Source organism: Parambassis ranga, chromosome 5 (assembly GCF_900634625.1).
Source record: "Parambassis ranga chromosome 5, fParRan2.1, whole genome shotgun sequence".
NCBI classification, from domain to species: domain Eukaryota; kingdom Metazoa; phylum Chordata; class Actinopteri; family Ambassidae; genus Parambassis; species Parambassis ranga.
The window spans coordinates 23,500,599-23,514,541 of NC_041026.1; the positions used below are offsets into that span (position 1 = coordinate 23,500,599).

The 13,943-nt window shown below is 41.8% G+C and overlaps 1 protein-coding gene across 4 annotated transcripts in view; it reads left to right on the top strand.

The window, feature by feature from the left end:
* plxna1b (plexin A1b) overlaps window positions 1-13,943 on the top strand; it is a 159,827-nt gene that overhangs the window by 63,491 nt on the left and 82,393 nt on the right. For all 4 annotated transcript variants that reach the window (XM_028405120.1, XM_028405122.1, XM_028405121.1 and 1 more), the window contains exon 4: window positions 10,219-10,359. In XM_028405120.1, coding sequence (XP_028260921.1) covers window positions 10,219-10,359 — 141 coding nt within the window. The remainder of the gene's footprint in view (window positions 1-10,218; window positions 10,360-13,943) is intronic.

The window sequence follows — 13,943 nt, forward strand, 5'->3', positions numbered from 1 at the left end:
ACACACCAATCTTTGTTTGACATCGCAGTGGGACACATGGTTCTCAGCACACACCAGGAAACCTGTCTGCCCATGTGTCATCTGAAAGTTAATCACTGTATAACAGTTAACTACTGTGGAGACTTGTTGACTGCAGAAGATGCAGAGTTAGCACATCCACATGTAAAGAAATAAAAACAGGGAAGTTGAGACAAAAACATTTTCAGTATTTCACAATCTTGATATAGAAAGGGCAAGGGTGAGAAAATGTGCGAAAGCAATCCTCATTTATTTTCCACTTGTGTCAGTACATGCGTAATACAAGGGATTAAATAGCAGTTTGCCAGCACATCTGCTAAATGTCACCATGTATTTTTTTACATCTGCCCTCTGTCACACACATACTCACACTTACACCCAGGCATAAATGGTCCAGTGTTTAAATAATGTCTAGTTAGAGCTATATTTGTGTTCTTTGTCCCCTGGAGCAGGCCAGTTTCTCTTTCTCATCCTTTAGTTGTTTATTTCAGTTTGTACTGGACTTCAACCCCTTCTGCTGACTTGCCGTCTCCCTCATACACACAGATGGAGAACAACATTTTCTCCACTCTCTGTGCTGTCCAGCCTTTTGGCTCTTGAATCAGTCATGCTTGTTGTGTTTGGTGGGCAGCAGCCAAGACCTTCCCTGTGGACCATTACAGCACACTAGGAGAGCAGGGTGAGCCGGTAGGGAGGGAAGAAGAAGGAGGGGAATGGAAGGGTAACAGGCCTTCGCGACGGCATGAGATAATAAAAACCTAAAGAGTAATGCTGAATGAAGAGATGAAACGATGGAAAGGAAGTGTTGAAAGAGTGCAGGGGAGCCATAAAAGTCACACTGCTCTTGACACTCTTGCTTTCCTGTCTGTGTGTCTTCTCCTCCTTCAGTTTCAGAGGTGGATTCCCAGCAGCAGGCCTGAAACCAAGCCAGGGACTTTACTCTGGCTTCTCCCCAAACAAGAGTTTGCAATCTGGGCAAATAAGTGGGTGGCCTCACCTGGGGGAAGGAGTGATGAAGGGTGAGGAGAGGAAAGCAGTTGGATTTTGTCTAGCTGGGTCAGGCTTTTGGTTTCAGACAGAAAATAATATTGTGTTTGCTTGGATGGAGAAGACAAATGGGTAACTTCCACTAACAGAAGAAGAAAAAAAGAGCAGTGCTACATTACTCTAGTTATTGAGTGCACTCCTTACCACTCTTCATGAATGTCTGATTCTGTGAAGATGTCTGTGCACAGACCTGCATTTCCTCTAGTTCTCTCACAGCCAAGTAGTTACTTGAGCATATTTTTAGTTTGGAACAGTTACCACCCCATTCCCTATCCAGACTCAGTGCATAAATGCATTTAACCTCGTCCATCAGGACATCTCTCTCAGCTCTCAGCAGAAGGGATTATATTTAGTGAATGCCAAGAAAAACAGTTCTGCCTCATGGACAAACACAAACACAGTCCAGCCGTGTTAAGCTAACAGCAGAAACCCCCCCAGACCTGCAGATCACATAACACATCACTATTAAACTCTAAAACGAGACATGCATTTTGGTGTTTTTGACTAAAACCCAAATCCCATTTCTTTCCCAACACTATCTTGTTTTAGGGACAGACACACACTCTTACTCCTTCATCCTCCTCCCTGCGTACTTCCTAGCGCTGATTGTTTTGTGGTTGCTATGCCAATGTCTATTCTGTTTCCCCTTTGACATATGTGTGTGTTGGTGGATGAAATGCAACTGGTGTTAGTGTTTTCACATATACAGAGGCATTAACATAGTTGTAGGCATACACTAACACATACAGGCACACAACATAACAAAATATTTGGTGAGGCAGCAGACGGTTGTATTGAAGGGCAGGATTAGAGTGGTCATGTCAGGAATGTGCCTCCTCTCTTCTACAAAAACCAGGAACAACACACACACACAGCACTATTTCTAACCCAACACACTACCTTCCAAAAACGTTGCACCTATTATAGAAGAAGGTTTAGTAACTGTGTCAACAGCGCCTCACCATCTTTGTCACAGGTGTTGCAGAATGGTGTTTATTCCTCCAGCTTTAACTTTGGTAAACTTTAACTTAACTGCTGACAATAGTGAGCTGTCTTGACAAGGCTGACCTGTGAGAAAATAGAGTTAAAAAAGGGAAGTTAAGGTAGAAACAGTTTCAGTAATTTTTTTTGCTGCTTTGTTGTCGTTAAATGTTAATTGACTTTTCTCAATTTCTCAGATTTTTTAGAAGGATTAAATAAATACAAGACATCACTTTATACTGACTTTTTCCAAAATAAAAAAACTGTCACTCACTGATAAAACGCACATACACATGGCCAGCTGCTGCTGTAAATCACCCTGAACCACACTATAAAACTCATTTTAAACACCATCTGCATTCCTCATTCCTTACAACTGCCAGTCGTTATTTGTGTGTTTGCTTTCATTACTTGTGTCTAGCCTCCAAATCCTCCTCTCATTTAAGCCACCAAGCTTCCTATTGTTAGCAGTAATTTTAGTCCCAATTTAAAACACCTTTTCTGTCGCCAACTGACAATGTAGTGGTCTCACTGGTTTCTATCATTTCATGCCCTGTGTTTATTTTGACCTTGTTTATGTCAACGTTTCTTTTTTTACTCACTTTTTATTTATTTGTCATGGCTGTTTGCGGTGTGTGTGAGCTGAGTAAGAGGTTTAGTTTCACTCTTGTTTGTGTATAGGAAACAAAAGAGAGAGATACTGTTGAGAAAAGAATGAGATTAAGAGGAGAAGGAAAGTGTCAAAACACAAATAAAGAGGAGAGAAAAGACGATTAAAGTTAAAAGGAAAAAAGGTTTCTTCCCAGACATACTTTCAGGAGGGGTGAACAAAAATGAACAGTGGGGAGAAATGAAAAGGGGCTGAGGAGAGGCAGGCATTTGTGGCCAGGAATGGTTTGGCACACATTACACTGAGGTGTGGTTTTGGCCTGACTCCCATTAGCCTCTTGTGTTACATCCATTACAAATATCTGCATGCACACGCGCACACTCTTACATGACGGCGCAGTCAAAACAGACCCACATAGTAACCAACAAAGAATGTCTTTGCCATAATTCTGGTGCTTCCTGAGAAAGATGGAAGTCATTCATATCTCCCTGTCTTTCTCTCTCTCTCTTACTAAAGATGTTATTAGAGGCACCAGTGGCCATGTAATCACTTTGGCTCTCCCACAGGAAGATGCACACGCACTCTCTCTCTCTCTCTCTCTCTCTCTCTCTCTCACACACACACACACACACACACACACACACACACACACACACACACACACACACACACACACACACACACACACACACACACACACACACCTTGGTAATTACAGCTGAAGATGAGGTCCCATTCGCTGTAATCCTACAGAATGGCGATCTAGTCAGTAAATGGTGGGTCAAGCTAGGCTAAATAGTGTCACACCAACACAGTGTGTGTGCGCGCTTGTGTGTGTTTGAATTTTATGTTCATCATTTCTTCAAGCTATTAATTGATGCCTCATTAATGTGACTGATGCTGATTAACTCTGTGCACACAATTACTCATGTTGCATGTATTCACTGCACGCAAGCTCTTATTGATAGACTGTAGCACAGACTTAGTAACAACACACACACTTTGTTTCATACATACGCAACCTCCCCCACTTCTGCACACACAAACATATACAGTACAAACACTCTGCATGCCAGCTGATCTCTTCCTGTGTTTGTATGTGTGCCACACACTGGGTGTGATTGCATCTGTCCCCCCTCATTGCATTAAGCACTCTTCCCAATCTTTGTTTAGTTTCCCACCTTCCTGGGTCTGATAAGGCTGGCAGTCGGCAGCATGTAAGCAGTGCTCACACTCTTTCTCAGTGTGTCGCAGGTTTCACAGTCACCCTAATAAGTCAGTGTTGGAATTCTGTGTCAGTTTGCAGTTTTTTTACATGTAAATATGAAATCTAGTCTTTTAAATGTATGTATGTCTTTAACATAAATATCCTCTCAGCAGTCTTTGATGTAAATGTGTAATATTGTTTCGCTTGAGATATCCCATAAGGGATTTGTGTTGCGCCTCAGTGTAAGAGGAGGTCTTTTTTCATTTGAATGGCGACACTAAAAAGGCATTCAATTGGAAAGCTCTATCTTCAAGTCTCATCTTATTGTATATGATAATGTTGTGGTGCAATTTCTTCCCCCGTTTGCAAGACAGCTGATAAAATCAGTCATAGTAAAGCACCTCTCTAGATGCAGTGCTTTTCATACTCACAGCTGTGTGTGTCTGTGTGCGTGTAACTCCATGCAGATGATTGAGTTAGTGTGATTTAGTGATGGTTGGAAGATGAAATGCTGCTGCTATGCTGTGTCTTGCAACTCGCTACACACACTTATCTGACAGCAGCTTGCTAAAGGCATTTAATTCAGAGGGAGGAAGGAAAAGGTAGATGAAATGGCAGTAGAATGCATGAGAAATTAATGGGGGAAAAAGGAAAAGAGGACTGCACTGGTGGAGAAGGAGAGATGGCATGGGTAGAGACGGAGGGATAGAGCAATGACAAAATCTTTTAATTTCAATGAACATGAAGAGCCTTAAAAGTGATGAATAGGTTTAATTTGCTCTTAAAGCAGTTCACTTGTTTTCACCGTGTTTATGCTATATTGTATGCATGCATGTGCACTGGTAGAATTTATACCACATGTGTCTTGGGACCTCTTTTTCCCTTTTTTCTGTGTCTTCTCTCCTCTTCTTCCTCCACATGTTTTTGCGGCTGTAACACTGTGTGTAATCTGTGTACGTGAGTATGTGACCTTTTTGGAAGCACTGCTGGTGAAAGGCCACGGGCTCACACATGAATAACCATGGTGCAGACATGCGAATGAATACCAAGGCCTGTCAATAATAGTTGGCATAGCAAGTAATCTGATATGACAGAATACATTGGATTACAGAGCCACATATTTGAACTCATTGACGAGTGCTTAATGTAAGCTTTCAGCATCTGTGATAGAACGTGTCAGGTGTTGCTTCCAAACAGAGCCTTAAAAAAGATGAGTTGATGACATTGCATCCTGCCTTTTGACCAAATCTCAGCTAACCACAGCAAATATTCGGAGAAGGAGCCATAAATAGTTTTGTCTGTAGGAGGTATTACTTAGTTCCATGTCTATAAATAAACATGCATAAATAAGTCATATTTCAAAATAAGCAGGGCTTGACTCTTGCTCCATCAAAGCGAATAATATTCAATTATTAAATACTATTATTCAATACTAAAAAATGCTAAAAAGTAAGTAAAAGTTCATGTTTACATCTGCTCTCCTTTCCAGACCTTAAAAAAAACCCTTCCCAGACTTGGAGTGTTTTGATAGCAGACATTCCACTGTGTGTGTGTGTGTGGGTGCATATGTGTTTGAGGGCACGCCTTCTTCATCATTGTCACCATAGCTCTTTGTGTGTCTTGGTTCTGTTGAAAGAAAGGCTGTTTGGTATCTGACTGTCTGACCCACATATGGTAAAGTTTTTCTCTGAGCTCTTCTATGTGTCAGCTGCATACACAGTGTATGTATGTGTGTGTGGTGGTGGGGGGTTTGTCCCATAGATACATCAGGGCAATCACTCACTCATGTGTTATGCTCCATCTGCTCTTAGCCTCAAACTACACACACAAACACACACACTTGGTGTCCATCAAAACACTTTTCTACTTTTCTACGTTGATAGGATGCTCATTTTTTACAAACAATGCATGGCAGAAGAAATACAAGAATGCACAATGGCCTACTAGAGAATGTGTTTGAGAGTACACCATTGAAAGGCTTACAGGCCCTGTCCTCCTGCATTGCAGTTACTGCAGAACAGCCCTGCAAACACACATCTAAACACACATGGCATGAAAAAAAACAAGGACAACCAATATTTTTGTCTTGTCTTACAAGTCAAATTCTGTCAAGCTCACAGTGCGATAGGAAGTGAGTGATTTCAGCTCTTTATCTGAACGCCCTCGCTGGAGATAGAAAACTGCTAAAAGAGGGAAAGGCGTTAACAACACACTGTCAAAAGGTAGAGTTTAGAATGTGGTCAGCTTGGTGTAAAAGTTCAGTTTCAGACTCTATTCCTGATCTGATTCAGTCAATTACACGATTATTTGACAACAATGAGACTCCCTTCTAAAATCCAGAGACAGAGGGACCCTAGCAATTTTCTCCCCTTCATCACCCTTTTGCTGCTTTCTTTCATTTCCTTTTGCCCCCCCCCCCCCTCTTACACACACACACACACACACACACACACACACTCTTTATAGGCCCCTCTAAACATACACACATGCACATTCACTTGGGGGCCCCTCCTCCACATCAAAGAGTTAGGAATGTGGGGCCTGCTACCATTATGCATGGATAGACCTAGTTATGTCAAGTTTACCCCTCTTTAAAAGTGTCGCATGTGCATGTGGTGTACGTGTTTGTGTGCCTACATGCTATTAGTGAGCAAAAGTTCTACTTTTTGTTCACACACATCTCCAAATCTGCTTTGAAATGTCAAAGCCATTACCAGAGCTTTGTGCTCTGCTGGAGTGTTACGGCTCTCAGACAGATCTGGGAACACCTGGGTTGTTGTGTTCCGTTCCATATGACGTTAACTCATAGTTTGAGAATATTTGATGCCCCTCTTTACCTCTTTTTGCCATTATTTCCTTTCTTTTTTTATTAAAATACTACTACTTAAAGTGCCATTTATTAAAAGAGCTTCCATGAATAGTCGTTGCTGCTGTGCTGCCATCCTTCTTACCTCCCGTTTTCACTTTCATCCCATAATACAGTGCATCCATTAATAGAAGATTAATGCACAGCCTCTTTCTCTCTTTATGCCTCTAAATCTCTCACACACATGAACACAGGCTCAATCAGTTGTCACTCGTGGCTATGACAGGCATCATTCTCATTGACGTGTTCCTGTCTTATCATCCAACTCTCACCCACATACTGCCAGCCTTTCCTATCACCAGCCAAGCTCTGTCTGTCAAAACTAACCAGGCCTGCCTGGCTCAGATAAAACCCAGCATTAGGAGCTTTTGGGGGGATCAACAGGTTGAGCGAGATGTTAATGTTTATAGTGGAGATAAAAAAAATGGATGTTGCATGATGCAGGGGGATCAGGAAGGATGGTGTTTCAGTGTGTCTGGTTGCTCTTTTTTTCTCTTACTTGACAAGTTGAAAACAGGAAAATTGAAATCTTTGGTTGTTGGAAGAAATTTAGACATAGGCCACTTCAAAATAATTATTCAACTGGTTTTCCTTATTTGCTGCATAGATATTGGGAGTTATCTGCTTTGTATGAGCACTTCTTTCCACAGCACTATTGTAAAAATGCCCCCCTCTGTCTATTTCCAGTTTCGCTAAGAACCAGCATTACCACTTCACCAAGGAATAACAATTGCAGGTCACGAAAGTACTCTAAATAATAGTCGTGAAATGCCATAGATCGGACCCATAGAGAGACAAAGACTTTTTTTTCTGCTGTGATTTATCTCCTTGTGGCTTTTGCTCCTCATTATTCCTCACTCTTAATCCCATTTTCTCTGTCTTCGTCCTCCTTTTCTGCACTCTTTCTTAAGACAATGCGTCTAATGTGTTTAAAGTCTGTTAATATTACATTATACATGTTGACAAGAGAGTGAAGATGGAGCTTCTCCTGAAAACACAAGCCCAGCATCATTCTGTGAATCCATCCATCAAGCACTTAGTGGAAAACTAAGCAATACAGAGGACACAGTGAGACAGAAGCAGCTTCTTCCATCATTACTGACTGCTGCATTGATTTCTTGACATGGCTGTGCATGCATGTAAACATAAACCTGTGATTTTACACAACTGAGTGTAAATGTGAAAAACATCACATGTATGCACAGGCACGTAAGCATGCAGGCCACACTTTGCTTTTCAACTGGTTCTAAACCCTTCGTAATGTACAGGCTTCCATGTTTATCTTTGTTATTAGATTGTAGCCTCAATTTTAAAGCACTGCCATCCATCCATCCATCCATCCATCAATCCATCCATGTGTTCACGGTATTTATTCCATAGTCTTGAGTCCCTGGCCAGTCTTGGCTGTAGTGCCTGTGGACTTAATTGATTTGATTTATCACTGCTGATCAGTTGCTTCCTCCCAGACAGAAAAAGAGAGAAGGACATCCTGAGCAGAACAAAGACATGGACAAAAGCAAAAGATGAGCTGGAAAAAAAAATATTGTTTGTTGTTGAGTCTCTGTTTCTGAAGTAATAGACAGAGTGAGATAAAGTACAGAGACACTGCAGTTTGTACAGTAATTTGGGGATTTTGCAGACTGGAGGATGCACAGACTGACAAGCAGATGGATAATATAATATATATATATAAACAGAAGATAGGAAAGCTGGCAGAAAGACTTTTTATTCTCTGTATTATAGTCTGTTTGTGTGTGCAAAGCCAGTCTGGGCTTGGACTGGTCATTAGCCAGTGAACTAGACTTGGGTGTCTGGTCCAGAGATAGATGTCACTGCCAATTGAAATGCCTCATTTTTTTGTTAGAGAGATGGAGGAAATGATGCTGGGAGCCCACAGAACAAAAGTGATTCTTTAACCTCTGTGTGCTTTAGCCACCATTTTTCCTTATTGTAGTTGTCTGGACATAAAAACTGTGTTGCCATGTGTACTGGTGTGTGTGCTTATGCATGTGCTCATCTAGATGTGAACCATGCGTGAATGAAATGTATCCTTTGTTTACGGGCCCATTATCTAGATAATAACACCCATATTTCCTCTCATCCCCAGTGCTTTATCACCACCTTATGAGCTCTTTTTCTCACTCTATCTCTCTATCTTTCTATGCCTCTTTCTCACTGGCACACACACAGATGGATAGTGGGAGATAATGGGATTGTTGCCCCTGGTTTCTTTTGGAGAGATTGTAAATAAATTCTTTCATCACAAAGAGTATGTGTTAAGTTTCCACACGTGTGTTTTTCTTTGTGTCTGCATGTACATATCTATCAAAGTCCATATTAGTACCCGAATATCTGTCACTGTCTGTTTATGTGTGTTTTCATCTTATCATTTTTTTTCATCTGTCTGTATGTGTCTCTGTGTGTATTCAGCATCATTCTCCAGCTCGTCATTGCCTGCTGTCCCTCCCTTGTCACTGTGGGCTGATAGCAGTGCGAGTCGACAAAGCTCGGTAATGGAGAGCTGATACTTGTCCCCCACCCCAGTCGCTCTGCACTTTTCATTTGCTGCTGAGATGACTTTGGCTCACAGCCATCCCAGCTAGCCAATCTCCTATCTTGTATCTGCACCATTACTTTCCATATCTCGGCAAATTATTCGGCAAAGCTCACAAAGGGAAAATCTGTGCACATGTGAATGCGCGTGTGTGCTGAGATAAATTGTTATATTTGTCTGCAGTTGCATTGGGTGATTAAGTTTTCATTCAAACTCAAAGATTGTGCCTCACTGTTATCCTTGCTCTCATTATCCTGGGTATCATACAGCACCACAGTGTTTTTATTCACATCACTTATTTTCATTGTTCAAGTTGTTTTCATTTAGTTCCTCCTACGTGCTGAATAGAAACGTCTTATTCAGTCGTGATAACACCTTTATCCTCAATAATGTTCCTTTCAATGCATCTACCTCTGTAATCATGTCTGTGTTCACAATAATTATACTATATTCAATACTGCTGTTAACACAACCTTCCAATTAAGGCGTTTACACAGCTCTGCCAAACAGCCTCTTTCAACCTTTTTCCAAAATTTTGATAATTTCACTCCACCTACCACTATAATAATAACCACCTGTTACAGCTGAAGTAAATCCAGCCTATTTCCAGCACTGAAACATACATACATAGACACGTTTGTTTTATATAGTTAGTATAGCTTTTTTAAGTTGTGAGAATGAGGACAAACGTGTCAATACTTGATAGATTTTGGTCTTAAATGAAGTAAAATATTTTTTATTTGTTCAATATAGCCTATAACAAAGTGAAAGTGTAAAATAATTTTCAGCTTTGTTGAAGTGTTTTCAAAAATAGTCAAATATATGTCACTGTCACTGAAAATCATTTGCAGTAGGCTGCATTTTTACCTGTATCTAACACTTAAAAATGCATTTATATCAAATCTAATGATGTCTTTCTGTGTTTTTCTCTTTAGATTCTGGTAAACTCTGTGAGTCCCAACCGTCCGGCAGTCCTTTACGAGAAGGTGACTGTAAGTGAGGGAGGAAACCCCTTACTGAGAGATATGCTGTTCAGCCCGGACGAGCAGCACATTTACACTCTGACTGACAGACAGGTGAGTTCAGTGTGGAGATCCACTGCTAGGCAGATACGCATTTAGTCACAGAATCTCACTCCCAACACATATATATACATGTGTTTCTACAAATATATTTAATCAATTCTAAATGTGTGTGCAATTGTCTGTAGCGTCTTTGTCCAAAATACAATAAGTGCCACAAACATACATGTCATTATACAGACAACCTTTTGTTGTGTATTTCATATTTGAACAGTCACTTCCTTCACAGCAGTTGGGTCCCAACTGTCCAGAGCAGTCTTTGCCCCCATTACCCATTAGCTGTGTACATCTTTACCCTCCTACCCACTGTACAATCACAACACAACTCATCCCCACTGGATTTAATTACACAGCAGCAGAAATTCACACCAGCCGCACACATTACCACCATGACAGTTGGCTAATAATCAAGACATTTACACACACACAGACATACAGGGGGTGTTATAGGTCACATGTGGCGTGTGTGTATGTGTGTGTGTTCATGTGGTCATTACCAGCCCCACTGCTGGTTAAGGCTGTGTCTACTTTGATGGTTAGATGCAGGGAGGAAGGGGTGGAGGAGAGGTGGAGGCGGAGGCGGAGGAGAGCGTGTCGCATCTCTGTCGCTCCCCAGGCCCAGCTGCTCCCTTCGCTTTTCTGTCTCATTAGTGTGGCGAGTGAAGGAAGCAAAGATGGAAGGGGGAGGGGTGGCAGTGGGGTTGTACACCATGCGGATATGTCTGTATTTAATAGATCTAAAACGGGCTGTCGGAAAAGGTGAGATATGTGACTGTAAAAGGTTTTTGATTTGATGGTTCTGTAGCCTGCTAAACAAAAGGCTGGCTCTAACAACTACAGTTTTAGTGGTTCATGACTGGAGCTTCAGCAATACACACTTTTTATTGGAAATGTATTACTGTCATGGTTAAAGCTGGGTAGAAGAGTTTGTCCAACATAGATACCAAAATATGTGTTTACCGCAGTGCTAGTGGTAGACCCAGCATGCTGTGTTTAGTGAGACATGGGGAAGAGATCGGTCCAAGTTCAGTGCGATCCTCATGAATCCTGCAATATTTCCTGTCATTTGGAAAAGTTAGGCGGGTATTTAGCATTAGCATTAACTTCTGGTAGTTTTCTCGTTAAAGTTAGCACACATCTCACCATTTTTGGTAAGCAGCTAAAGCCACCTGCAGATTTTGCCATACAGTGGTTATTAGTTCAGGGAGGTACAAAGTAGTCTGACATTTCTCTCAGTGTGGGATTAACGTGGATCACTTCAAGCATCTATGTGGTGGGGAAAATCAGCAAGCTAGCACGAAAAGGGCTGGTCACGCATCAATGCACACACAGGTGAAAGAAGCTCATCTTGGCAGCTAGAGCAACTAAGGGCATGAGGGAGTCACACACATAGTGGACCTTATAGACAGCAGTTCATGACAAGAACACACGCTCAGCCTCACACACTTCATGTACACACAGATATATAACCAACATGCCCTTTTACTTCAGAACCCCCCCATGTAGGTCTCCCACACATGCACACCATCTCACAGTGTGTTTGATCCCCATTAATGGTTAGCAGGCTTGGGTTAAGCAGAACAGGGGTGGGGGTATGGTGTGGGGGTGCGGTTGCCAGACCTCCAAGCTAAAACCCCTTTCCAGCACTAATGACTAGAGGGGGCAATTCCCTTCTCTCACCCTCAGTCCTACCCTCATCTTTATCCTCTGCCCTCCATCTATCTCCCCATGCCCCTCCATCCTCCCTCCCTAAATCCTCACTTTGCCTGCTACACACACACACACACACACACACACTCACTCACATATGCTCCCATGTTCCCGTCTAAGTCCAAATTGAGTGCTCCCCTCTTAAACGCCTTCTACTGATCCCATTCCCATATTTTTAATGATCTCTTACTATCGCTGCTGTCCCCCCTACCCCCCACTATAGCACACATGTGCGCGCGCACATACACACACAGTCACACACTCTTTCTAAAAGTAAGCAGAGGTAGAGCTGAGTGAAGGATAGATTTTTTTAATGTCAGTAAGTTTGCATGAGGAATGCAAAAATCTTTTCCTGTTTTCTCATGAAACAGACACAGTCCTTGCTTCATCCTGGAAGCAGATGCCTGTGTGTATGTGTGTGTGTGGCAGGTTGCCTGGGGGCGGTTTCTCAGACAAGCCAAGCACATTAAGGTGTCACTGGACATATCCACTGATGCGTAGCCTACGACAAGTTTCCCCACCTCTCTACCATCAGACACACACACACACTCTCTCTCTCACACACACACACAGTTGGTGAGTCAGAGTTAGGGGCAGGGCCAGTGATTTATGACTTGCTCTGTTCCAGCTATATTCATCACTGTCATTATTATCAATGGAGAATATGACAGCAGGAGAGGACAGCCTGCTGTGTGTGTGTGTTTGATGAGACAGTATGTTATTACAGGAAATTTAGATCAGTTTATTTTTGACTGCAGTCAGTGCTATATGTATTTATGTCAGTTGCGGCATGCTCGCTGTTTGTGTGTAAACAGGAAAAAGTCTGCATCAGCCGACATTGTAGAAGCCTTGATATCACAGTTAGGGAGCCATTTAATCATTTACTGTGTGCTCACAAATGCCACAATTGTCCTGACAATTTCACTAAAATCTAAAAAGGTTCATAGAGAATTCTATTGAAGAATCTCCTCTGTGCACAGTTGCCACTGTGGGAGATGATCTCATAGTGTCTTGGCTCTGTCATCGTCAAATCACTCTCTGTTCTGTTTTTTGTAGCCAAAAAGGTAGAACGTTACTGCATTTGATGACATTTGCATTATTTGATGACTGTTATTCTCTTTCAGTGTTTTACACACAGGCACACACATCCTTGTATGTTTTGTATGTGAATAGGGCTGTAGTGTGCGGTGCTGGCTAATTGTTAAAAGCATGAATATTCATCTTCTCTGTGGGAGGAAGGGGCACTCTGTTTTGGAGTGATGGTGACATTGCTGGAAACAGACAAAAGGGACTTCAGAAGCCTTGTTATAGTGGAGTGATATGATGCATCAGGTGTATATGTGTGTACATGTCACTGGTAGGACAACCTTTGTTCACGTGTCAAGGATGCTAAACTCCGAGTGTTACTTTCTGTGAATGTGTGTATGAGCATGAAATGCATGTACTATGTCTCAGTGACATTTAGTTCCAGATTTTATTTAGAATTCCAGAATTTATGTGTGCACATTGGTTTAACCTCTTTTTTATGAGTGTGCCTTTGGACAAACACCATTCAGACCCACAGTATTACTCATAACTATACAGTGTATCTGTGTGTGTGCGCTAACACCATTGTCTGACTCTCCATTCAGCATCTGAAAGAGATCCCCCCCCTCACCATTTCACCAAGATTCTCATCCCTCCAAGGAATTTGTAGCCATACACATGGATTTGCACATATACATACACACACAAAGTTCTTGTGCCATTCATAATCTGTTGGTGGTGAGTGCCGACAATAACAAACAATGGTCAGCATTGTTTTTTGGCTCTCTGAACAAGGCCTCATCAAGTAATATCTTACCCAGAGGGTTTCATCAGGCATCAGC